Consider the following 22,622-nt stretch of genomic DNA (forward strand, 5'->3'; position numbering starts at 1 on the left):
AGGCACCGACCCGCCCTCCCGGCCGCGACTGACGGGAGCCGCGGCCAACGGCGGCCTCGGCCTCCTGCACCGCGCGTGACGGGCGGGCATCGCCACCAACCGCGCGCGGGCCCCGCCCCCGAGGCGGCCCCTTGCGAGAGAGCGGCCAAAGAAAAGCGGAGGCGCCATTCGTGTGAAGATTGACGGCGGCGCCGACCAACCAGAGCGCTGTTTTGTCCCGGACGCAGCTTCCAACCAATGGGCCGCCGCCCCTCGGCCCCGCCCCTCTCCCCGCGTGCGGCGCTGCGAGTCCCGGTGCGCGAACAGCGGCGGAGCCGGCGGGGATGGGGGGGGGGGGGGGGCCGTGCTGCACCGACCGGCCCGGTATGCAGCCCCGTTCCTGTAGTCCCGTTATACAGCCCTGTTCTTTCGGTCCCGGCCCCGTTCTTACAGCCCCGTTCTTATAGTCCCGTAATGCAGTCCCGTTCTTATGGACCCGTTCTTATAGTCCCGTTATACAGCCCCGTTATACAGCCCGGTTATGCAGTCCCGTTGTTACGGCCCCGTTGTTACGGCGCAGTCCCGGTGCCGGGTTACGCTGCGGCCTCCTGCAGCTGCAGGTTGCGCTTGTAGCAGGCCAGGCTGCAGAGCGGCGTCCCGGTTCGTGCGCAGCGATACCGGCGGCGGTTGGCGCAGCCGCTGACCCCGCAGAGCACAATGGGCGGCACGACGGGGGCGGAGCCGGGCAGCAGCGGCAGCGCGGCGCCGGGGGGGAAGGAGACGGTGATGCGCTCGGCGGCGTTGCGGTACTGCACCACGGGGCAGGCGGCCGGGCGGGCGCGGCGCTCCCGCAGCGCCTTCACTTTGGCCTTGTGCGTCTTGGTCAGCCGCTCGATCGTCTGGTTCTTGTTCTCCTCCGCCTTCTTGGCCGCCTGCAGCCGCCGTTTGCGCGCCCGCTCCTCGCGCTTCACCAGCATCTCCTCCGTCAGCTCCTTGGCCTTGTAGCCCATCGGCAGCTCCAGCAGCGGCTGGCTCTGCTGCTTGTGCAGGAGCGCCCTCTGCGGAGAGCGCCGGTAAGGCGGGCGGCTCCCGGCACAGGCCTCCCGTCGACCCCCCGCTCCCTTCGACCACCCCCCCCCGCAGCCCCGTCCCGCCGCTCACCTGCCGCGCCGTCAGCAGCGACTCGTCCACTTCCTTCTTGAGCTCCCCGTTGTCGTCCAGCTCGCCCTTCTCCAGCGCGTCCAGCCAACGCTCCTCCTCCTCCTCCTCCTCCTCGCGGGCGGGGAAGCAGCTCTCCGGGTCCAGCTCCGGCAGCGGGGAGGGCTCCAGGTTGCTGTCCTCGTCTGAGCCGGGCAGCCCAGGGCAGAGCCGTCACCACAGGGAAACACACCTCTGCCATCTCAGCGGCAATCCCCCTCAACAAGGCCCAGAGCAGCGCTCGGTGGGGCCGTTCCCAAAGCCCGCAGGAGGGGCAGGAGCAGCCCGGCCGTGCCTCAGGCCCCCAGCCCACCATCCTCCCCATCCCACCATCCCCCCCAGCCCACCTCCTGCCGCAGCACTTACCCAGCCAGGCCCGGTACTGCTCGATGGGGACCCCCTCTCCGGGCTCATCCTCCTCATCCACCACCATCAGCGGGGAGGGGGAGCTCTGAGCTTCGGGCACCACGGTGAAGGTGGGCACGCTGCGGGGAGAGCACGGGGCTGGGGCAGGAACCGGCCGGGTCCCAACAGCCGCAGCTCCCCGGGGGCGGCCTGAGCGGGATCGGGGCAACGCGACGCGGGTCGGGGGGCGGCGGGGGGGAGCCCGGCCTCACCTCTTGGTGCCCAGGACCTGCCCGCCCAGTTTGATCTTCAGCTTCAGCTGCGGTTTGTGCCCGGGCTGCGGCTGCTGCTTCTTCTTGTGCTTCTTCTTGTGCTTCTTGTGCTTCTTCTTGTGCGCCACGTGACCGCCGCCGGCCTCCTCCTCACCTGCGGCCCACGCCGTCAGGCCCGGAACCGCCATGAAGGCCCGGAGCCGCCATGAAGGCCCGGAGCCGCCATAAAGGCCCGGAGCCGCCATAAAGGCCCGGAGCCGCCATAAAGGCCCGGAGCCCCGAACCCGACGCTCCTTATTCCCTCCGCCCGGCCCCGTTCTCACCGTGCTCTCCGCCGTCCATCCTGCCGCGCCGCCACGCTTTGCTCATCGGCCCGGCCCGCCCGCTGCCGGAGCCCGAACCGGCGCCGCGGGGGGAACGCGTTCCGGACGGACCCGCTTCCGCCCGTCGACTCGCAAACATCCGGTGCGGGCGAGTGGGCGGGGAGGACGCCAACGCCGCCATCTTGGAAGCGGGCAAAGTCCGTCGGACGGCGCCGTCCGGGTGGGAAACCGTGTCCCGCGGGGCCGCGTTCCGCTTTCGGTCCCGGCCACGTGCGGCGGCTCGGCGCCGTTTCCTGCTGCGGCTCCACGCGCGGCGCGGCGGCAGCTGAAGGCGGACGGACACGCGGACGGACACGCGCACCGACACACGTGGGTGCGCCCACGCGCGCTCCCGCAGCCCGGTTCCCCCCCCGGCCCCGCGCAGCTGCAGCCCTCAGTCGCCCTTTGTCCGCCGCCACCGGTGGCTCCGCGCCCGCCCCGCGCCAGGAGCCGCCCGGTACCGTCCCCGCCCCCCCCGGCTGCCGTGCGGTCGGATCCCGGCGCGATGTTCTCCCGGTCCCAACGCGGCCTCGTGTCCGCAGCGCGGGGTTCGGCGCCGCAGACGGAGCCGCTCCGTTCCCCGCAGGTACCGGCGGGACCCGCGCGCGTCCGGGAGCCCCGCGGCGCTGGGAGCGGCGGGACCGGGTCGCCGCCGGGGAAGGGCGAAGGCGCCGCCGCTCCCACAGCCGCCCCGTCCCGTCCGGGCGGTCCCTCCCGTCCCGCCGGTACCGCGGGGCGCCGCCGGGCCGGGCGGGAGCGGCGGGTCCCACGGCACCTCCCGGCCCCGAGGCGGCACCGCGCGCCGTGTCCGGCGGGAGAACCGGGATGCGGCGCCTGAACCCGGGCTGAGCTCAGCCCGTGCGGGGCCGGCAGCGATCGGAACGAGCCGCGCTGCGCTGCTGGCACTGAGCCGGGCTGTGCTGTGTAGGGCTGTATAGGGCTGTGTAGGGCTGTATAGGGCCGTGCTGTGTTATATAGGGCCGTGCTACTCTGTGCCATGCCATGCTATGTGGGATCGTGCCATGCTGCTCTGTGCCGTGCTGTGTGGGGCTGTGCTGTGTTATATAGGGCCATGCCGTGCTGCGCTGTGCCGTGCTGTGTTATGTAGGGCCGTGCCGTGCTGTGCTGTGTAGGGCTGTGCTGGGTAGGGTCGTGCCATGCTGCTCTGTGCCGTGCTGTCTGGGGCTGTGCTGTGTTATATAGGGCTGTGCTCTGTTATATAGGGCCGTGCTGTGTTATATAGGGCTGTGCCGTGCTGCGTTATATAGGGCTGTGCCGTGCTGCGCTGTGCCATGCTGTGTTATATATGGCCGTGCTGTGTTATATAGGGCCGTGCCGTACTGTGTGGGGCCGTGCTGTGTTATATAGGGCCGTGCTGTGTTATATAGGGCCGTGCTGTGCTGTGCCATGCTATGTGGGGCTGTGCTGTGTTATATAGGGCCGTGCCGTGCTGCGCTGTGCCGTGCTGTGTTATATAGGGCCGTGCTGTGTTATATAGGGCCGTGCTGCTCTGTGCTGTGCCGTGCTATGTGGGATTGTGCCATGCTGCGCTGTGCCGTGCTGTGTGGGGCCGTGCTGTGTTATATAGGGCTGTGCTGAGTTATATAGGGCCGTGCTGTGTTGTGTAGGGCCGTGCTGTGTTATATAGGGCCGTGCTGTGTTGTGTGGGGCCATGCTGTGTTACATAGGGCCGTGCCATGCTGCGCTGTGCCGTGCCGTGCTATGTGGGATCGTGCCATGCTGCTCTGTGCCGTGCTGTGTGGGGCCGTGCTGTGTTATATAGGGCCGTGCTGTGTTATATAGGGCCGTGCTGCGCTGTGCCGTGCCGTGCCTCGTGGACCCGCACGGTCCCGCACGATCCCGGCGCGGCGCCCCTTCCCCGTCCCGCCGCCAGGGGGCGCTCCCACCCCCCCCATCCCGCACCCCTTCCCCGCCCCGCGATGCGGTGCCGCCCTCTGTAACCGGAGCCGCCGCCGCCGCCGCCGGAGGAATGCGGGGGGCGGGCGGGGATCGCCGCCTTTCCGTGCGCGGTGCGGAGCCGTGCGGAGCTGCGGGGCCGGGAGCGGGGCAGGTACCGAGTGTGTGTGGGGGGGGATGCGGGTAACCCCGCATAGAGACCGATAGGGGGCAGCTGGAGGAGGATAAAGGGGGGGGGGGGGGTGCCACGTCCCCATAGCCCCGCACCCCATTACCCACCCGCGCTGCCCTTTCCCCGCACAACAGCCGTTTGTTCCCGTTGTTGGGGCGGAGTTGGGAAGGGGGGGGGGGTGATGAAAGGGCCCTTTTTTCTCTCCTCGCAGCCCTTTCGGGGGGGGGGTCCCCGCTCCCGGTATCGGTGGGACCGATGGAGGTGGCGGATAAACTGCGTATCTTGGAGGACCTCAATATGCTTTACATACGACAGATCGCTCTCAGCTTAGAGGTAATTAAGGGGGGGGGGGGGCGAGGGCAGACCCCCCTTTTACGCAGGGCAGGGCACCCGGGGGGGGGGTGGGCGGCCGGTTCCGGCCGCCCCCCCCCCCCCCGGGTACCCTGCCCTGCCGTTGTGTGCCGTTTAACGGGGGTTTGGCTCGATAGGGGTCTCATAAGGGGGGCTCATCCGCTCGCCCCCCCCCCCGCCTGCAGTGGGTATTTATAGCGGTGATGTCACCGCTGCGGCTCTACCGGGGGCTGTGAGTGCCCTGAGCTGGGATGGAGCTCTGCGGGGCTGTGAGTGTGGGGCACGGGGAAGGGGGTTGCTATGGGGTGTCCCCCCCCCCCCCCAACACTGTTGTGGGGATGGGGGTTGGGGGAGCTGTGAGGAGCGTATTGGGGGCCTTGGTGGGCACACGGTGGGGTTTGGGGTGCTCTGTGGGGCGTGTGATGGGGTTGGGGGCTGGGGGGGGTCGTCTGTGGGGTGTGTGATGTGTCTGTGGGGTGTGTGATGTGGTTGTGGGGTGTCTCATGTGGTTGTGGGGTACGTGATGGGGTTATGGGGTGTAGGGCTCCTTTGTGGGCTGTGTAATGAATAGTGGGGCGTGAGATGTGTCTGTGGGGTGTAGGGGTCCCCTGTGTTGTCTGTAGGGGTCCCCTGTGTTGTCTGTAATGCATCTGTGGGGTCTGTAATGCATCTATAGGGTGTAGGGCCCCTCTGTGGGGTTGTGATGTGTCTGTGGGGTTGTGATGTGTCTATGGGGGGGGTCCTCTGTAGGGTGTGTAATGCATCTGTGGGGCATGAGATGTGTCTGTGGGGTGTAGGGGTCCTCCGTGGGGTCTGTAATGCGCCTGTAGGGTATGGGATGTGTCTGTGGGGTGTGTAATGTGTCTATGGGGCGTGAGATGTGTTTGTGGGGTGTAAGGGTTCCCTGTGGAGTCTGTAATGTGTCTGTAGGGCATGAGATGTGTCTGTGGGATGTAAGGCTCCTCTGTGGGGTGCGTAGCATGTCTATGGGGCATGAGACATGTTTGTGGGTTGCAGGGGTCCCTTCTGGGGTCTGTAATGTGTCTGTATGGCATGAGATGTGTCTGGGGTGCGTGGCATGTCTGTTCATAGGGTGCACGATGGGGCTGTGGGGCACGTGTTGTCAGTGTGGGGTGCGCAGCTTCTCAGTGCGTCTGTGGGGTGAGCAACGCATCTGTGGGGCACGTGGTGTGTCTGTGGGGTCTGTGGCATTTCTGTTGGGTACCCAAAGAATCCGTGGGGCACAGGGCGACATTGGGATGAATGGATCTTCCCCATTCCTCTGTGCATCTGCGGGGCGTGTTGTGTGTCCATGGGGTGTGTGGCACAGCCGTGGGGCTGGTGATGTGTCTGTGGGGCTGGTGTCTCTGTAGGGATGTGGGCATCACGGGGCACGTGGCACTTTAGGAGCCCACAGCATGTCTGTGGGGCACAGGGTGCATCCATGGGGCACATGGCTCTGCTGCGGGGTGCCCCAATGGGGGTCAGGACCTGCTTGTTGCACCATGATGGGGCCGTGGGGGCACCGGTGCATTCAAGCAGCTTGGGGTGGGAGGGACCCCCAAAGGACCCCCACGGGATCCCCCTGCCCCGGTCCCACAGCTGCACTGCGCCCCCCCCAGGACACGGACATCCAGAAGAAGATCGACCATGAGATCCGCATGCGGGAGGGTGCCTGCAAGCTGCTGGCTGCCTGCACACAGCGGGAGCAGGCGCTGGAGGCCACCAAGAGCCTGCAGGTCTGCAACAGCCGCATCCTGGCCTACATGGCCGAGCTGCAGCGCATGAAGGAGGCGCAGGTGATGCAGCGCGCGGCCAGGCGGTGAGCAGCACGGGGGGGGGGGCGCAGGGGGTCCCCGCAGCCGTCACGGCTCCGCGCTTCTCCCCGCAGCCCCTCGGATGCCGGACCCACGGAGGAGCGGCTGCCGTGCCGGGGGAGGGTCTGCGTCTCAGGTCTGGGCACTGGGGTGGGGGGGTCCCGTGGTTGGGGGTGTGCCGGGGGTCCACCATTGGGAGGGCAGTGGGGGGTCCTGTAGTATGGGGAGGTACTGGGGGTTGCTTAGCGAGGAGGGCAATGGGGGTCCCATACTGTGGGGATGCACTGAGGGTCCCATGGTGTGGGGATGCCGGGGGTCCCATGGTGTGGGGATGCTGGGGGTCCCTTGGTGGAGAAGGTGCTGGGGATCCCATGGCTGGGGGAGCACTGGGGGTCCCATAGCTGGGCGTGCACTGAGGATCCCATGGTGTGGGCAGGCACTGGGGGTCCCATGGTGTAGGGAGCACTGGGTGTCCCGTAACTGGGGGTACAATGGGGATCCCATGGTGTGGGGATGCTGGGGGTCCCATGGTGGGGAGGGCAGTGGAGATCCTATGGCTGGGGGAGCACTGGGGGTCCCATAGCTGGGGGTGTGGTGGGGGTCCCATGGTGTGGAGATGCTGGGGGTCCCATAGTTGGGGGTGCAGTGGGGATTCCCTGGTGGGAGGATGCTGGGGGTCCTGTGGGGGGGAGGGCAGTGGGGATGCCATGGTGAGGAGGGTAATGGGGGTCCCAGGGTGTGGGGATGCTGGGAGTTTCATGGCTGGAGGAGCTTTGGGGATCTCATGGTGGGGGGAGAGTGCGGGTCCCATAGGGGGGAAATCACCAGGCATCACATGTGAGGGGGCAGCGGGGGTCACGTGGTGAGGAGGGCACTGGGGGTCCCATGGTGTGAGGAAGGCACTGGGGGTCCCACACTGGCCCTGGGCAAGGAGGGGTCCCATGGCCTCACCTCCGGTCCCCCCTCCCAGACCTGCGCATCCCACTGATGTGGAAGGACACGGAGTACTTCAGGAACAAAGGGGGTGAGTGTGGAGGGGGGGGAGGAAGGTGGTGGTCCCTGACCCCCCCCCTCCGTGCACCTCCTGACCCCCCGCCCCACACAGAGCTGCACCGCTGCGCCGTCTTCTGCCTCCTGCAGCTCGGCGTGGAGATCTACGACACCGAGATGGTGCTGGTGGATCGCACGCTCACCGACATCTGCTTCGAGAACGCCGTGCTCTTGTGAGCCCCGTGTCTGCACACCACACACCACACAGCCCACACTGAGGGATCCCATGTCCCTGCGTCCCCGTGTGTGCGCATCCCCATCCCTTCCCATCCCCATCCCCTCCCATCCCCATCCCCTCCCATCCCGATCCCTTCCCATCCCCATCCCTTCCCATCCCCATCCTTTCCCATCCCCATCCCTTCGCATCCCCATCCCTTCCCATCCCCATCCCTTCCCATCCCCATCCTTTCCCATCCCCATCCCTTCCCATCCCCATCCCTTCCCATCCCCATCCCTTCCCATCCCCATCCCTTTCCATCCCCATCCCTTTCCATCCCCATCCCTTCGCATCCCCATCCCTTCGCATCCCCATCCCTTCGCATCCCCATCCCTTTGCATCCCCATCCCTTCATATCCCCATCCTTTCCCATCCCCATCCCTTCGCATCCCCATCCCTTCGCATCCCCATCCCTTCACACCCCCATCCCTTCACATTCACACCCCCATCCCTTCCCATCCCCATCCCTTCCCATCCCCATCCCTTCTCATCCCCCATCCCTTCCCATCCCCATCCCCTTCCATCCCCATGTCCCCTGTGTGCACATCCCTGTGTCCCCGTGACCCCATGTTGTATTTGTACACCCTTACATCCATCCCCACACCCCACACGTGCACATTTGTGTCCCCACACCCTCTCATCCCCCCATCCCACACCAGCACACCCCACACACCCCACACCCCCCCTGTACCCTCAACCCCACTGACGCTGCCCACAGCTCGGAGGCCGGGCCGGACTTCCTGCTGAAGGTGGAGCTGTACAGTGCGGGGCTGGGCGAGGAGGTGGGGGGCAGCGCACCCAGGAAGTTGGCCAGCAAACTCAGCAGCTCCCTGGGCCGCTCCGCCGGGCGCCGCCTGCGGGCCACCATGGAGGGGGGACCCGGCAGCCCCACAGCCAACGGGGGGGGAGCCCTGCTGCTGCCTGCCCCCAGTGTGCCGTGAGTGCCCTGTGTCACTGTGCCATGGAGGGGTGGGATGGGGATAGAGGGGGGATGGAGGTGGAATTGGGGTGGGATGGGGATGGAGATGGGTGGTGTGGAGATGGAATGGGGATGGGATGGGGTGGGATGGGATGGGATGGGATGGGATGGGATGGGAATATGGATAGAAGTGGGATGGAGATGGGGATGGGGAACAGGGTGGGATGGGGATAGAATGGGAATGGGGATGGGGATGGGGATGGGATGGGAGTGGGATGGGATGAGGATGGAGATGGGGGTAGAGGTGGGATGGAGATGGAATGGGGATGGGATGGATATGGGGGTGGGGATGACCCATGTTACTCCACATCTCCATGTCCCTGCATCTCCATATCCCTGTGTCTCAACGGGGATGGGGATGGGAGCAGAGATGGGGTTGGAATGGGGCTGAGGATGTGAACAGGATGTGGACAAGGACAAGGATGGGGTTGGGATGGGGTGGGAATGGGGGTGGAAATAGGAATGGAAAGGGATGTTGGCAGACAGGAGCACAGGGGTGCAAACGTGGGCTGTGGGGCTGTGGGGAGTGCCGTGAAGCTCAGCCCCAATCCCCGCAGGGGCCCCAAATATCACCTCCTGGCACACACGGTGCTGTCCCTGGCGGAGGTGCAGGATGGATTCCGCACACACGACCTGGCCATGGCCTGCAGCGGTGAGCACAGCACGGCTGGGGGGGGCAGGAGGACGGGGGGTCCGGTCTGTTCAGGGCGGAGGGCCCAAGTGTAGGGATGGGGTCACAGCAAGGCGGGTGGGGGGGGGAGCTGGGGGGTCCTGCCTGTGCTGGGACAGACCCTGAGTGTACTTTGTGCCCCCCCACCAGAGGAGAGCTCCTTCTGGCTGCCGCTGTATGGCAGCATGTGCTGCCGCCTGGCTGCCCAGCCCCACTGCATGGCTGCACAGGTGATGTGTGGCTTCCTGAAGGTGCAGGTGTGTGCTGGGGGTACAGAGGGGTGTGTGGGGCAGGGAGAGATGGGGAGGGGATGGGAATTGGGAAGTGGAGGGGGTGGGAATGGAATGGGAATGTTGGCAGGATGGGATGGAGGAGGGGATGGGAAGGAGATGGGTTTGGAATGAGGTTGGGGGTGGGGTGGGTGGGATGGGGATGGGAGGGGGGGATGGGTACAGAGATGGAGATGGAAATGAGATGAGATGGGAATTGGGAAGTGGAGGGGTGGTGTTGGGGGGGGGGGGATGGGAATGGGAGGGGAATGTTGGCAGGATGGGGTGGGGATGGGATGGGAATAGGATGGGATGGACACCACGGTGGGGGTGGGGATGGGGATGGGGATGGGGATGGGATGGACACCACGGTGGGGGTGGGATGGGAATGGGAGGGGATGGACACCACGGTGGGGGTGGGAATGGGTTGGGGGTGCTGTGGGGCCGGGCAGTGGCTGCAGCCCCCCCTCTCAGCCATCGCTGCCGCTGGGCTGTGGGCTGCGGTGCGATGGGATCCGTGCCGTGGGGGGGTGGGGGGGTGGGGGCTGCACCCCCTGACGGGCTCCATCCCCGCAGCAGACGCCGGGTGAGCCGCAGGGCTGGGCGCGGCTGTTCTGCGTGCTGCGCGGCACCAACCTGCTGTGCTACCGGCGGGCGCAGGAGGCGGAGGGCGGCGTGCAGCCCGCGCTCACCATCGCCATCAACAAGGTGGGGGTCTCGTGTGCGGGAGGGGAGGGGGGGGCGGCTGCGGGCGGGGGGCTGACGGCCGTGCCGTGCAGGAGACGCGGATCCGCGCCACGGAGCAGGAGGCGCGGGGCAAACTGCACAGCATGACGGTCACCAACCGCTACGGGGCCGAGGAGGTGACCCACACGCTGCTGGCCGAGAGCCGCGCCGAGACGCAGCGCTGGATGGAGGCGTTCTGGCAGCACTTCTACGACATGAGTGCGTGGGGCCGGGGCAGGGCAGCGCCCCGAGACACCCCGTCCCGCCCCGCACCCTCCCGTGTGGCCGTGCGGTGCGGCAGCCGTCCCGCTCCGTGCCCGCAGGTCAGTGGAAGCAATGCTGCGACGAGCTGATGCGCATCGATGCGCCGCCGCCGCGCCGGCCGCCCGCCCCGCTGCCGCGCCAGGGATCGCTGTACCACGAGATGGGTGAGCTCTGCCGCCTCCTCCTCCTCCTCCTCCTCCTCTTCCTTCTGCTCCTCTTCCTCCTGCTCTTCCTCCTGCTCTTCTTCCTCATCCTCCTCTTCCTCCTCCTGCTGCCCGGCTCTCTGCCGTCTGCTCTCCCCGTGTCTCCTCTCTGCGCTCGGTGCCAGCGCTGCCCGGCCCGGCCGTTCCCTCCTGCGAGGGGCTCCTGCTGCAGGATAACGCCGTCTCGGCGGAGATCCGCGCTCTGCTCTCCTCCTATTACAGTGACAGGTGACGTACGGGGCCTCTGCCGTGGCTGCTCGGTGCCCGCCGCGCGGCTGTGGGGCACGGGACGCGGCTGTGCCGGCTGCCGGGCACCTCCCGGCTGCATCGCCGCTGGCGCAGAGCACGCCACGGTTGTCCCGGCCGCGGAGAAGGGCCCGTCCCGGCCGTGGGGCGCGTCCCACCTCCCCCGGCTCCGGTGCACGTGCCGTTAGTCCCGGTCCCGCTGTCCGACCCAGCTGTAGTGTCCGCCGGGAGCACCGCACCCATTGGGGCGCACCGTGTCCGTGCGGCGCACCCCTCCTTAGGACACCCCCCTCCATGGGTCGCACTCCTCCTTAGGACACCCCCCTCCATGGGGCGCCCCCCCCCGCTCCCCCGCCCCCCCCGGCGCGTCCCCGCCGCTGACCGTCCTTCCCCGCAGCTATTGACCCTTCCGACGACATCGAGGCGGTGACGGACATCCTGACTCGGCGCGCTGCGGTGCTGGCGGGGGGGGCCCGGGGCTGCCCCCCGTGGCTCTCCCTGTTCGAGACCCACCCCCCGCACACCGCCCCCCCCGCCGGGTGCAGCCCCCGGCCCCGCGCCCGGCCCCGCACGCTGTCGCTGGACGCGAAGCTCAGCACCCTGAAGGGCCGAGGGGGAACCCGACGCGCCCCCTCCCCGCGTCCCGCCCGGCCCGGCTCCGGCTCTTCCAGCCCCGGCAGCTCCAGCCCCGACACCGAACGCGCCGCCCCCCCGCGCCCTCCCGGCCGCCTCCAGTCCCAGGTGTGAGCTCGGCAACCCCGGGGGGATCTGGGGAGGGGGGGCACCGTAGGGACGCGGCCCGGGTCGGGTCGGAGATCCCGGTGCTCAGGGCTGCTCTTCTTGGGGAGAAACTGGAATGTGCGGTGCTGGGAGGGAGGGGGGTCGCTCGGAGCCGCAGGGTGGGCTCGGGGCTCCCCCCCCTCCCGGATGGTGCTCAGGGCTGACTCCTCGCAATGGGTGGGCGCGGGTCCAGCCCTGGGGGGGGTCGGGGCCCCCCCGCTTTCTGCCTCACACTCCTAACCGTGGCCAGGACCAGCCAAAGCTCCACCTCGTCCATGTGCATTAAAATTTATTTAACAGCCGCCGCGTCTCATTGGGGCGGGGGGCGCTGCGCGGCTCCCCCAGCGGGGTTTGTACCCCCCCCCCCCATCACGGTGCTGCGGCGCTGGGGCTGCGTGGGGCGGCTGCTGCCCAAAGCTGCTGTACGGGTGGGTGGGGGGCAGTGCAGGCCGCGGTGCCGAGGGGGGCTGCGGGCACCGCGGGGGGAGCTGTGGGGCAGCCCCGGCTGTGCGGTGCCGTGGAGAGCAGTGAGGGGTGTCGTGCTGCCGCCCCCCCCGCAGCTACACAGCGTGTGGGGAGAGCTCCTTGTCCTCGGGCGGGGGGGAAGCGCCGGGGGTCAGGAGCTGGGTGAAACCTGGGGGAGAGGGAGGTGGTGAGGCCGGGTGGGGGGGCGGTGGGGGCACGGGGAGGTGGGTCTGGCGGGGGAGGCGCGTACCCGGCTTGGCTTTGTGCAGCGGCTGCGGCAGGATGGTGGCACCGGGCTCAGTCCCCTGCAGAAGAGCGTCCGGGGGTCCTCAACGTTGAGCCCCCTCACCCCACATCCCGTGTGTTGCCCCCCACCCCATCCTGCCCTCAGCTCCGGAGCTGCCCCCTGCCTGCTGCCCAGCAGCCTCAAAACCTCCACACTGCCACCACCCTCTGTCCCCCATCTGGCCCCTTCCATCGAACCCCCCAGCCCCATTAATCGCCCCCAACCCCATCCCAGTGCCACCAGTTGCCCCATACCTGCTCTGGGGGGTCCCAAGGGGGTGTCCAGCCCCCAGTGCCATTCTGACCCCTGTTGCCCAGTTCTGGTTCCAGCTGGTGCTCCCCAGCTGTCCCTACAGGAGGGGGACATGGCTGAGCCCCCTCAGGCCAGATGCAGGGTGGGGGTACACTGTGAGGGAACCCCGTCCCAGCCCCACTCCGGGGGGGCTCCGTGCACCCACCTTGCTGCAGCTCGTGGGGTGTCAGACAAGGCACTGCTGCATCCTTCAGGCCAGCGGGGCTGGGGCTGCGGGGGGGCAGTGGGGCAGGTGGCAGCCCAGGTGGAGGGGGACCCTCCTGAGGGCTCGAGACCCCCTCGCCCAGCCCCACCAGCAGCTCTGGAGCCCCCCATGCGGGGGGACTGGGCAACGGAGGGGTGCCCGGGGGTGGGCCCTCCTCATCCAAGGGGGTCCTGGGGGGGCTGGGCAGGGGCAGAGCCTCGTCCTCCACGGTGCTGGTGGGGGGCTGCTGGGTGGGGGTGAGGGGTGGCAGCCCCCTGACGGTGCTGCTGGGGGGGCTCAGCCCCGAAGTGCTGCTGGGGGGCAGAGGCTCCGCTCTGCGAGTGCTGTCAGGGCACCCTGAGCCCGGAGGGCTGGGAGGGCTCCGCAGCCGAGGGGGGCTGGCAGGGGGCCCAGGGGGGCTGGTGGGAGACGGAGTCCCCGCCCCCGGGGGTCTGGGGGGGCTCCCCATGGTGGCACAGGGCGGGCGCCACGTCCTCGTGGGGCTACTGGCATGGGGGGGGCCCCGCCCCGGCCGGGCTGGGGGGCGTCCCCAGGGGTCGGCGGGGGCTGGGGGGGGCCGCAGCCTGGAAGGCACCGGGATCGGGGGGGGTAGGCGAGGTGGGGGTGTCCGGGCGGCGGAAGATGAAGGCGGACTCGGTCAGGCTGCGCTGGTACCGCAGGAAGGGGCGGCGGGTGCCTGTGGGGGGGGGGGCACAGTCAGCACACGCCAACCAGGGACCCCCCAGCGCCCCCCCCTCACGTACCGGGCCGTGCTCCCATCGGGCCGGCGGGCAGCGCGGTGCCCAAAGTGCTGCCCGAGGTGGATCCCGCGCGCTCCCGCTGCCGGAAGAACTCGCGCGGGTTCTGCGTCCGCTGCGCCACCAGCACGGCCGCCTCCTGCAGCGCCGGGGGGTGTCAGAGGGGAGCGGACCCCCCCCCCACCCCCTCCACACCCCCCAGTGCTCCCACCCCCCCCCCCACTCACTGCCGCCTTCTCAATGGATTCGCTCCGTCGGAAGCGATCCCGCATTGCTGCCTCGTGCTCCCGCTGCTGCTGCTCCTGCGGGGATGGGGACCCGGTGATGGGGACCCGGTGATGAGGACCCGCTGTGGGCGCAGCACCGCGTGGCGCCGCTCCGTCCCGCAGCCCTCGTCCCCACGCACCCATCGCTGCTGCTCCTTCCTGCGCTCCTCCGCCTCCAGCCGCGCCTGCTCCTTCCTGCGGGGTCGGGAGCTCAGTGCCGGCACCGGCTGCGCCTGCGGGTGCCGCGTGCGGGGCGGGGACACGCGGGGACCGTGAGCACCCGTGGGTGCGGTGCTCGGGGCTGTGGGCACGGCCCGTCTCACCGCTGCTCCTCGATGAGCTGCTCCTTCTCCCTGCAGCGCCGCTCTCGCTCCGCCGCGTCCCTGCGCTCCTCCTCCATGCGCTCCCTCTCCCATCTCCTGCGCTCCTCCAGCGCCCGGCGCCGCTCCTCCTCCTTCCGCTGCTCCTCCTCGCGCTGCACCGCAGGGACTCAGCGGGATGGGACCCCGCGCCCCCCCTCCCCCCCAAGGCACCCGCAGCCCCTCACCTCCGCCTGCGCCCAGAAGGAGTCCCGTTTGGTGCGGCGGATCTCCAGCGCCGGGTTGGTCTTACGGTAGTTGGTGCCCTACGGGAGCGGCGGGGCTCAGGAAGAGCCGCATCACCCACAGGGATCCCCGCCCCGTCCCGCTCCCCCGCCCCGCTCACCACCAGCTCCTCGCTGTCTGCCGGGGGGGTCCTCCTGGTGGTCGGGGCTGCGGCGGGGGCCAGTTGTGCCAGCGCGCGGCTCAGCCCCTCCTGCGTCACCTCCTCGGCACGACGGGCGCTGAGCACAGCCGTGGCTTCCTGGCAGCGGGATGGGGACAGCGTCGGCCCCACAGCGCCCTGAGCACTCCCCCCAAAACCCCCCCCCCGGGATCCGCTTCCAAACCGCCCCTGGGGAATCTGGGCTCCGTTCCCAGCAGTGCTCAGCAGATCCAGATGTGGGGCCGGATCCAGACGTGGGATCTCACCCCAGGGCGTGCAGGGATGGGGGCACGGGTGGGGGGCAGCCCCAGCCCTACAGAGCAGGACAGAGCAGGGCAGGGCAGGGCAGGGCAGGGCAGGGAGCCCAACCACAGCCACAGGGCGGCCAAGGCTGGAACTGGGAGCTGGAACTGGGAGCCGGGAACGGCGGCGCCTGAGTCAGCAGCTCCAGGAATGCACCGCACGCAGCAGCAAGCAAAGGTCGGGGCTGCGGGGCAGGAAGGGGGGGGTGGGGTCCCTGGGTCCCCGGACGGACCCCCCCTGGCTCCAGACTCACCTTGAAGAAGGCTCTGATGGCGGGCAGGTGTCCGGCGCACGCCTGGCGCTGAGCCTCGGGCACCTCCTCCCCGACCTGGCACAGGCGCGGGGCTCAGCGCTGCCGGCACGGAGCCCACCCAAACCATCCCCGTCCCCCCAGCACCCCCAGCTGCCCCCCCCGAGCCCAGCCGTGCCCGATGTAGGACGGCACAGCGCACCCCCCCCCTCGTTGCCCCCCCGGCTCACCCAGCTGATGAGGACGACGCGGGGGGCTCCGCTGCCGGGGTCCCGCACTCGGCACAGCCCGTACATGATGCTGCTGGCACAGAACTTGGCCGCCAGCTCGTCCACACCGCCGGCTGCGGGATCAGGGGGGGCTGTGAGCGGAGGGACCCCCCACGGACCCCCCCAAACACAACCCCCCCCCCCCGTACCTCCCGAGTCCAGCAGCCTGAGGTCATGGTGCTTCTCGTAGGCAAACACGGCCCTGGGGGGGGGGTGAGGGATGCTCAGCGCCGGGTACGGGCCGGCCCGGGGGGTTGGGGGCACACGGGGGGTTGGGGGCACACGGGGGGTTGGGGGCACACGGGGGGTTGGGGGCACACGGGGGCTCGCGGCCGCCGCCCCTCAGCCCGCCCCCCCCGCCCCCCGACAGCCTCAATTCGTGGAAGTGCCGCCGTCATCCGCCCGGGGACAATGGAGCGGCGGGAAGCGCCGTGCCCGCCCCGCCGGGTACCGACATCGGGCGGCCCCCCCCGGCGCAGAGGGCAGACGGGCACCGGGCAGAGGGCAGCGGCCGCGCGGCCCCGGACGGAGCGGAGGGCGGGGACGGGGGGGGCGGCCCGGACGGCAGCGCCGTGAGACCGGGGGGATGGGGGGGCGCGGGGCTCCCACGCGCGGGCGGGGCGGGGAACGGCGGCGGTTCCACGCGGGGAGCGGGGGGGCATTGCCGGTACCTGCGGGAACCGTCAGAACGCGGCACCCCCCCCCCCGCCCCGCAGCAGGCGCGCCCCGGTCCCGGTCCCCCGTTCCCACCCCACGCCCACGGGGTCGCCGCTCGGTTCCGGCCCGGCCCCGCCGCCCCCCGGCCCACGCAGCCCGATCCACGTGCTCGGCCCCGGTGCGCCCCGGAACCCCCCGCCCGGCTCCGCAGCCCGTCCCTCCCGGGACCCCCCCCCCCCGCGTCCCGGCGCCGTTCCCTCACCAGTTGGTGGCCGCCCGTGGGTTGCCCACGTCCTCGCGTGCCGCCAGCAGCGCCAGGCGGTGCCGCTCCAGTCCCGGGGCCCCCATGGTGCTCCCACGGCCCCGCACCGCCCCGCACCGCCCGGCAGCTCCTGCGCGGCCCCGCCCCGGCTTTAGAGGTGGGGAGGGACCGGCGGCACCGGGCGGGACCCGGCGGGGCGGGCCGCACCGGGCGCGGAGCCAAAGCCGGGCGGGGCGGGGGGGGGGGCGGGGGGGGCACCGTGGGTCCCGCGTGGCGTGGGGTGTGGGGGCGGGGCGGCCCCACGCGGCCCCGTGGGCTCGGCGCTCGGTCCCGCGCTGTTACAGCGGGGCGGTGCGGGGCCCCACGCGGTTCCGCTTTACGGCGCCGGACCCCACGGCGGGACGCGGGGAGCCCACGCGGGGCCGCCCCCACCCGCGGCCGCCCGGCGCCGCTTCCCTTATTTGGTCACCGCGGCCTCAAAGCCCCAAAGCCCCGAGAGAGCGAAAAAATGCGCCGCGGCTGCGGGGGGGGCGGGGGGGCGGCGCGGGGGGCTGCGGGGCGGCGGGGCTGAGATCCCGGCGGCGGCCCGTCCCCATCCGCGGTGCGAGTCCCCGCGTCCCCACCGGCGGCCCCGCTCCGTCAGTGTCGCGTGTCCCCGCGGTGTCCCGTGTCCCATCTGTGCCCCACGTCCATCAGCGCCCCGTGTCCCCGCATTGCCCCGTGTCCCCATCCGTGTCCCATGTCCCCATCTGTGCTCCTTGTCCCCATCCGTTCCCCATGTCCCCGGTGCCCGCGTTCCCCGCACTATCCGGTATCCCCGCACGCCCCGCAGCTCCCCACGTCCTGCAGCCTCGGTGCCACGACCCCCCTACGGGCCCCGCACCGCCCGGTGCCGCCCCGTTCCCGCTGCGCCCCGCGGCCATTTGTCCCCCCGGTGTCTCTGATGCTCCCGGGTGTCCCCGCTGACACTCGTGCCCCCACGACCCCCCGTTCTCCCCGCCGCCCCCCCCCGTCCCCTCCGTCCACGCTCCGCGGGTGGGCGTGAGAAGGGGGCGTGGCCTGTGGTGTGACCACGCCTACTAGGGGTGGCCCCGCCCACTAGGGGGCGTGGCCTCGCCCACTGGGGGGGCGGTGTCGGTCACGTGTTCGCGGCGCCCCCTGGCGGCGCCTCTTTGTCTGCGCGCGGGCGGGGCGGCGGGGGGGCGTGGCTAAGAGAGGCCCGGTGGGCGTGGCGCGAAGAGGGCGGGGAGGTCTCCGATTGGTCGAAAGCGAGGGGCGGGGCAGAGAGGGCGGGGCGCGGAGAGGCGAGGCCGCCGCCGATTGGTTGAGAGGCGGAGAGGGGCGGGGCTGGGCGGCAGCTAACGGGCTCGGGCGGCGGCACGGCGGAGCGGCCGCGGGGATGGGCGGGGGGCGGCGGCGGCGTTGAGAAGCGGCCGGGACCCCCATGGACCTGGACGTGGATTACGAGCGGCCTAACGTCGAGACCATCAAGTGCGTGGTGGTGGGAGACAACGCGGTGGGCAAGACGAGGCTCATCTGTGCCCGTGCCTGCAACGCTACGTTGAGCCAATACCAGCTGCTGGCTACACACGTGCCCACCGTGTGGGCCATCGATCAGTACCGCGTATGCCAGGAGGTGCGCGGACGGGGGGGGGGGGCGGGGAGGGGGGAGGCGGGGGGAGGCGCTGAGCGGAGCCCGGAGGGCTCCGCTCAACGCCTCCCCCCGCCCCCCCCCTCCCCGCCCCCCCCCCAAGGTGCTGGAGCGCTCCCGAGATGTGGTGGACGAGGTCAGCGTGTCTCTTCGCCTTTGGGACACCTTTGGGGACCACCATAAGGACCGGCGGTTCGCCTATGGCAGGTACAAAGAGGGACCCCAAAGGGAAGCCTGTGGCTGGGAGACCCCCGGGGATACAACGTGCCATGTGGGGGGGGGGTTGCAAGGCTGTCGGGGACCCCCATGATGTGGGGGGGGGCTTCAGGATGGCCCTGAGTCCCACCGTGCCTGGCTCACACCCCACAGTCCATGCAGTGCCCCATAGGGTCCCATCCCATAGGGTCCCATCCCATAGGGTCCCATCCCATAGGGTCCCATCCCATCCCATAGGGTCCCGTCCCATAGGGTCCCATCCCATCCCATAGGGTCCCGTCCCATAGGGTCCCGTCCCATCCCATAGGGTCCCGTCCCATCCCATAGGGTCCCATCCCATCCCGTAGGGTCCCACCCCACAGGGTCCCATCCCACCCCACAGGGTCCCATCCCACCCCACAGGGTCCTGTCCCACCCCACAGGGTCCCGTCCCACCCCGCATCATGAGATGCCCCGTGGCTGAGCAAGGGAAAGCCCGACCCCCCCCCCCGCAGTGCCCAGGCTGTAAACAAGCACAGCCCTCAGCCCCTTGCACGGCCCCGCTGCTATCGCTGCCCCTACACAGCTCTATGGGGCGTGCTCCCTCTATAGGGCCGAGGGCACACGGGGGTTGGGGGGTGCCTGGGCTGAGGGGGGGTGGTGTGGGGAATGCTTGCAGCCACCCTGTGACCCCCCTGCTCCCTGTTGCTGTCCTGTAGGGCTGTGGGTGCCGGCATCGCTCACAGCTCCCGTGCTGGCGGGGGGCCCGAGGGCGGGCGGGTGGTGTCTATCTTGGTCCTGGCACCGGCCCGGCTCCAGCACGGCTCCCGGTCACGTCCCGGGCAGAACACAGCCGTGGCTTTGGGGCTGCTCCCGACACCCAGCTGGACCCCCAGTGGGGCACAGTGTAGGGCCGGGTCCCCTCTGCTGCCTCCCGGGGGTATCTCCAGGCTGGTGCCCAGGAGGCCGACGCAGGGCTCTGACTTTCCTCCTCCTCCTCTTGCTGGCCCAGGTCGGACGTGGTGGTGCTCTGCTTCTCGCTGGCCAACCCCAACTCCCTGCGCCACGTGAAGACCATGTGGTACCCGGAGATCAAACACTTCTGCCCGCGGACGCCCATCATCCTGGTGGGCTGCCAGCTGGACCTGCGCTACGCCGACCTGGACGCCGTCAACCGTGCCAGGCGTCCCTTGGCCAAGTGAGGCGGTGCTGGGGGCGGGGGGTGATGGGGCGGGGGGTGATGGGGCCGGGGGTGGTGTGGCTGGGTCCTCTACGCTCAGCAGGTCCTGCCCCCCATTCACGGGGTCCCCTATGCTCTCCGGATCCCCCATTCTCAGTGGGTCCCACGCATGGTGATGAGCCCCCCCCGCCGTCCCCCCCCCCCAGGCCCATCCGACCCACGGACATCCTGCCCCCGGAGCGGGGCCACGAGGTGGCCAAGGAGCTGGGCGTCCCCTACTACGAGACCAGCGTGGTGGCGCAGTTCGGCATCAAGGACGTGTTTGACAACGCCATCCGCGCCGCGCTCATCTCCCGCCGCCACCTGCAGTTCTGGAAGTCCCACCTGAAGAAGATGCAGCGCCCGTTGCTGCAGGCGCCCTTCCTGCCCCCCAAGCCCCCCCCGCCGGTCATCCGCATCCCGGAGCCGCCGACCAGCCGCGCCTGGGGCCCCGCGGCGCTGTTCTGCACCCCGCTGTGCGCCGACGTGGTCTTCCAGCTGCAGGGCGGGCAGCGCGTCTTCGCGCACCGCGTCTACCTGGCCACGTCCTGCTCCAAGTTCTACGACCTCTTCACCCTGGAGGGGCCGCTGGGGACGGGCAAGGAGCCGGCCGCCCGCGCCCGCAGCCTGGACGGGGAGCGGGGGGTGCTGGGCGAGGGGCCGCGGGCCGGGCTGCGAGCGGCGCAGAGCGACGAGGCGCTGCGGGCGGCGCCGGGGGACGGCGCCCGCGATCTGTCCGCGTGGGGAAGAGGCTTCGTCAGCATCCGCCGGGAGGTGGTGGCCGACCCGGTGGCGGGGAGGGAGAAGCGGATGACGGTGGTGCGCATGGACCGCTCGGTGGCGGCGGAGCCGTTCCGCGCCGTGCTGGAGTACCTCTACACCGGGCGGCTGGAGCAGGCGCGCGGAGACCTGATGCAGGTGGCCACCATCGCCGAGCTGCTGGAGGTGTTCGACCTGCGCATGATGGTGGCCAACGTGCTCAACAAGGAGAGCTTCATGAACCAGGAGATCACCAAAGCCTTCCACGTGCGCCGTGCCAACCGCATCAAGGAGTGCCTGGGGAAGGGCGTCTTCGCAGGTACGGCCACCCGGGGCGCCCCTCTGCTGCGGTCCCAACCTCCCCCCCCCCTCCCTCCTGTCCCACTCCGCCTGTCGCATCCCCAGACGTGGTGTTCCGCGTGGACGACGGGGCCGTGCCGGCCCACAAACCCCTGCTGATAGCGGGCTGCGACTGGATGATGGCCATGTTCCGGGGGGCGTTCCGGGAGAGCTACGCGGCCGAGGTGAGGGATCGGGGCAGCGGGAGGGGGCTGCCCTGGGGAGCGGCCGGCACGGCGCCGTGCATCCCTGGGCTGTGCTGCACACGTGGGCTGTGCCGGGGGGGTCCTTGTGGGGTCCCGTCCTTCCCGCAGCGCCGATCCCCGTCCTGCAGGTCTCCCTGCCGGGCACCAACTGCGCCTGTCTGCGCGCCGTCCTCGACTTCCTCTACACCGGGGTCTTCACACCCACGCCCGACCTGGACGCCATGGAGCTGCTCATCCTCACCAACCGCCTCTGCCTGCCCCGGCTGCAGGCGCTCACAGGTGAGCCCCCCCCCATCCCCCCCCCCGTCCCCAGCCGCCCGTTGACGTCAGCTGCCAATACAATTAGTGGACGGCCGGCGCTGGGATCGATGCGGCCCCGGGCGATCCTTACGTAAGAGCCGGCCCAGCCCGGCGTAACCCCGCGCTCACGGCCCCGTCCCTCCGCAGAGCAGTACGCCGTGGACGAGCTGCTCCGCGCCTTCATGCAGCAGGTGGAGATCGACGAGCAGGTGATCATCTACCTGGAGATGACGCAGGTACGGGGGGGGGGGGGGCTGCCGGCCGGGGGGGGCTGCGGGGCGCTGCCTGGTGCTGCCCCGGCTCGGCCCAACCCGCCGGGCGTCCCCGCAGTTCCACAACGCGCGGCAGTTGGCCGCATGGTGCCTGCACTACATCTGCACCAACTACAACAGCGTGTGTCGCCGCTTCCCCCGCGAGATGAAGTTCATGTCTGCAGGTAGGGCCGGGTGTCGTGGGGGCGGGTTGTGGGGGGGCCGTTGTGGGGTCCGGCCGAGCTCTGAGCCCCGCACCGCGCAGAGAACCGGGCGCACTTTGAGCGGCACCGCTGGCCGCCCGTGTGGTACCTGAAGGAGGAGGACCTGTACCTGCGCTCCAAGAAGGAGCGGGAGCGCGAGGAGCAGCTGCAGCGCAAGCAGCACACCCGCAGCAAGTGGTGCTTCTGGCGGCCGTCGCCGCACGTCAACTGAGCCGGCCCTGCGGCCGCGCTGCTCCCCGGCCCCGGGGGCAACAGCCGGGCCAGCGCCGGGCCGTGCTGCCATCGGGCCGGTCCGTGCCGGCCGGGTTGTGGCTCCCCTCCCCGGAGCCGTGGCCGCGTCGTGCCCGCGGAGCCGCCGCCTGTTTACAGCCCCGTCCCCCGGTTACGGGCGCCCGCCGTCGCCGCCGCTCTGGTTTACGGCCCTTGCGGCGCGGTGCTGAGCCGGCAGGGTCCCCCCCCCACCCCGCGCTGGTGCTACCTCTGACCGAGCAGTATTGTGGGGCTGGGGTCCTGCCGGGCCCTCGGCAGGGTGCTGGCCCAGGCTGGGTGCTCCCAGCCGGGCTCTCTGGTGCTGAACTCCCCCTCCCCCCCCATTCTGTGCCAGCAGAGCTGGGGGCCAAGCTGTGAGCAGGGCACGAGGGTTGAGGCGGCGGGTGGCCCGGCTCGTCCCGCTCATCTCCGTGCCTTGGACGCGTCCCGGCCCCGCTGGGGGTCCCGGTGTCGGCGTCCCCGCGCTGCACAACCCTTTGTACACTTTTCTACTCCGCTCGTCCCATCCCAGCACAACCCCCCCGGGCGCCCGCGCCCGCATCAAGGGCTGTTTGTCCCCCCGCCTCCCCGAGCACTGTGAGCGGGGTGCGCCTCACCGCGCCCGTTTTAACCTTTAATAAAACCTTTTGTAACGGG

At 70.4% G+C, this 22,622-nt stretch overlaps 4 protein-coding genes across 16 annotated transcripts; 2 read left to right on the top strand and 2 right to left on the bottom strand.

The window, feature by feature from the left end:
• Positions 1–332: 332 nt before the first annotated feature.
• Positions 333–2,312, bottom strand: INO80B (INO80 complex subunit B). The gene is made up of 5 exons (XM_072334437.1): positions 2,117–2,312; positions 1,794–1,947; positions 1,543–1,661; positions 1,141–1,322; positions 333–1,037 (listed from the first exon to the last, which is right to left on the bottom strand). Exons 1-5 carry the CDS (start codon positions 2,295–2,297, stop codon positions 573–575), a joined length of 1,101 nt encoding a protein of 366 aa, XP_072190538.1. The 5' UTR covers positions 2,298–2,312; the 3' UTR covers positions 333–572.
• Positions 2,313–2,462: 150 nt separating this feature from the next.
• On the top strand, positions 2,463–12,115 carry RTKN (rhotekin). 12 transcript variants are annotated; one of them, XM_072334425.1, is made up of 13 exons: positions 2,463–2,485; positions 4,456–4,577; positions 6,218–6,417; positions 6,487–6,548; positions 7,383–7,436; positions 7,518–7,635; positions 8,398–8,616; positions 9,216–9,310; positions 9,479–9,585; positions 10,174–10,305; positions 10,377–10,542; positions 10,647–10,751; positions 11,434–12,115. In XM_072334425.1, exons 2-13 carry the CDS (start codon positions 4,500–4,502, stop codon positions 11,781–11,783), a joined length of 1,686 nt encoding a protein of 561 aa, XP_072190526.1. In that variant the 5' UTR covers positions 2,463–2,485; positions 4,456–4,499; the 3' UTR covers positions 11,784–12,115. The 12 variants fall into 12 exon arrangements, with proteins under 12 accessions (XP_072190526.1, XP_072190530.1, XP_072190536.1 ...); XM_072334429.1 differs by having other exon boundaries at positions 2,466–2,489; XM_072334435.1 differs by lacking the exon at positions 2,463–2,485 and adding an exon at positions 2,596–2,741.
• Positions 12,089–16,719, bottom strand: LOC140251121 (drebrin-like). Its single transcript, XM_072334423.1, is given in 15 exon segments — positions 12,089–12,450; positions 12,532–12,586; positions 12,822–12,916; positions 13,025–13,586; positions 13,588–13,760; positions 13,828–13,960; positions 14,049–14,123; positions 14,228–14,282; positions 14,411–14,562; positions 14,635–14,712; positions 14,793–14,930; positions 15,388–15,462; positions 15,615–15,727; positions 15,803–15,855; positions 16,573–16,719. Coding segments are annotated over 15 exon segments (1,917 nt in total). The 5' UTR covers positions 16,659–16,719; the 3' UTR covers positions 12,089–12,376.
• A 1,155-nt stretch (positions 16,720–17,874) lies between these two features.
• LOC140251833 (rho-related BTB domain-containing protein 2-like) lies at positions 17,875–22,598 on the top strand. 2 transcript variants are annotated; one of them, XM_072335929.1, is made up of 9 exons: positions 17,875–18,208; positions 18,327–18,430; positions 19,431–19,616; positions 19,805–20,715; positions 20,802–20,920; positions 21,070–21,220; positions 21,389–21,477; positions 21,572–21,677; positions 21,758–22,598. In XM_072335929.1, the coding sequence occupies exons 1-9, from the start codon at positions 18,017–18,019 to the stop codon at positions 21,925–21,927; spliced, it is 2,028 nt and encodes a 675-aa protein (XP_072192030.1). In that variant the 5' UTR covers positions 17,875–18,016; the 3' UTR covers positions 21,928–22,598. The 2 variants fall into 2 exon arrangements, with proteins under 2 accessions (XP_072192030.1, XP_072192031.1); XM_072335930.1 differs by having other exon boundaries at positions 17,888–18,063.
• The last annotated feature ends 24 nt before the right edge of the window (positions 22,599–22,622 follow it).

This window comes from Excalfactoria chinensis, chromosome 4, assembly GCF_039878825.1.
Source record: "Excalfactoria chinensis isolate bCotChi1 chromosome 4, bCotChi1.hap2, whole genome shotgun sequence".
NCBI lineage: Eukaryota > Metazoa > Chordata > Aves > Galliformes > Phasianidae > Excalfactoria > Excalfactoria chinensis.

Bases quoted from the DNA above. Each gene is read 5' to 3' on its own strand.
- INO80B (XM_072334437.1), bottom strand. From the start codon at position 2,297: ATGGCGGCGTTGGCGTCCTCCCCGCCCACTCGCCCGCACCGGATGTTT. The intron at 1,662-1,793 runs GTGAGGCCGGGC...CTCTCCCCGCAG, and splicing joins CAGGTCCTGGGCACCAAGAG to CGTGCCCACCTTCACCGTGG. The intron at 1,038-1,140 runs GTGAGCGGCGGG...CGCTCTCCGCAG, and splicing joins CGCTGCTGACGGCGCGGCAG to AGGGCGCTCCTGCACAAGCA.
- RTKN (XM_072334424.1), top strand. From the start codon at position 2,661: ATGTTCTCCCGGTCCCAACGCGGCCTCGTGTCCGCAGCGCGGGGTTCG. The intron at 6,418-6,486 runs GTGAGCAGCACG...TTCTCCCCGCAG, and splicing joins ATGCAGCGCGCGGCCAGGCG to CCCCTCGGATGCCGGACCCA. The intron at 6,549-7,382 runs GTCTGGGCACTG...CCCCCCTCCCAG, and splicing joins GGGGAGGGTCTGCGTCTCAG to ACCTGCGCATCCCACTGATG.
- LOC140251833 (XM_072335929.1), top strand. From the start codon at position 18,017: ATGGACCTGGACGTGGATTACGAGCGGCCTAACGTCGAGACCATCAAG. The intron at 19,617-19,804 runs GTGAGGCGGTGC...CCCCCCCCCCAG, and splicing joins GCCAGGCGTCCCTTGGCCAA to GCCCATCCGACCCACGGACA. The intron at 21,478-21,571 runs GTACGGGGGGGG...GCGTCCCCGCAG, and splicing joins TCTACCTGGAGATGACGCAG to TTCCACAACGCGCGGCAGTT.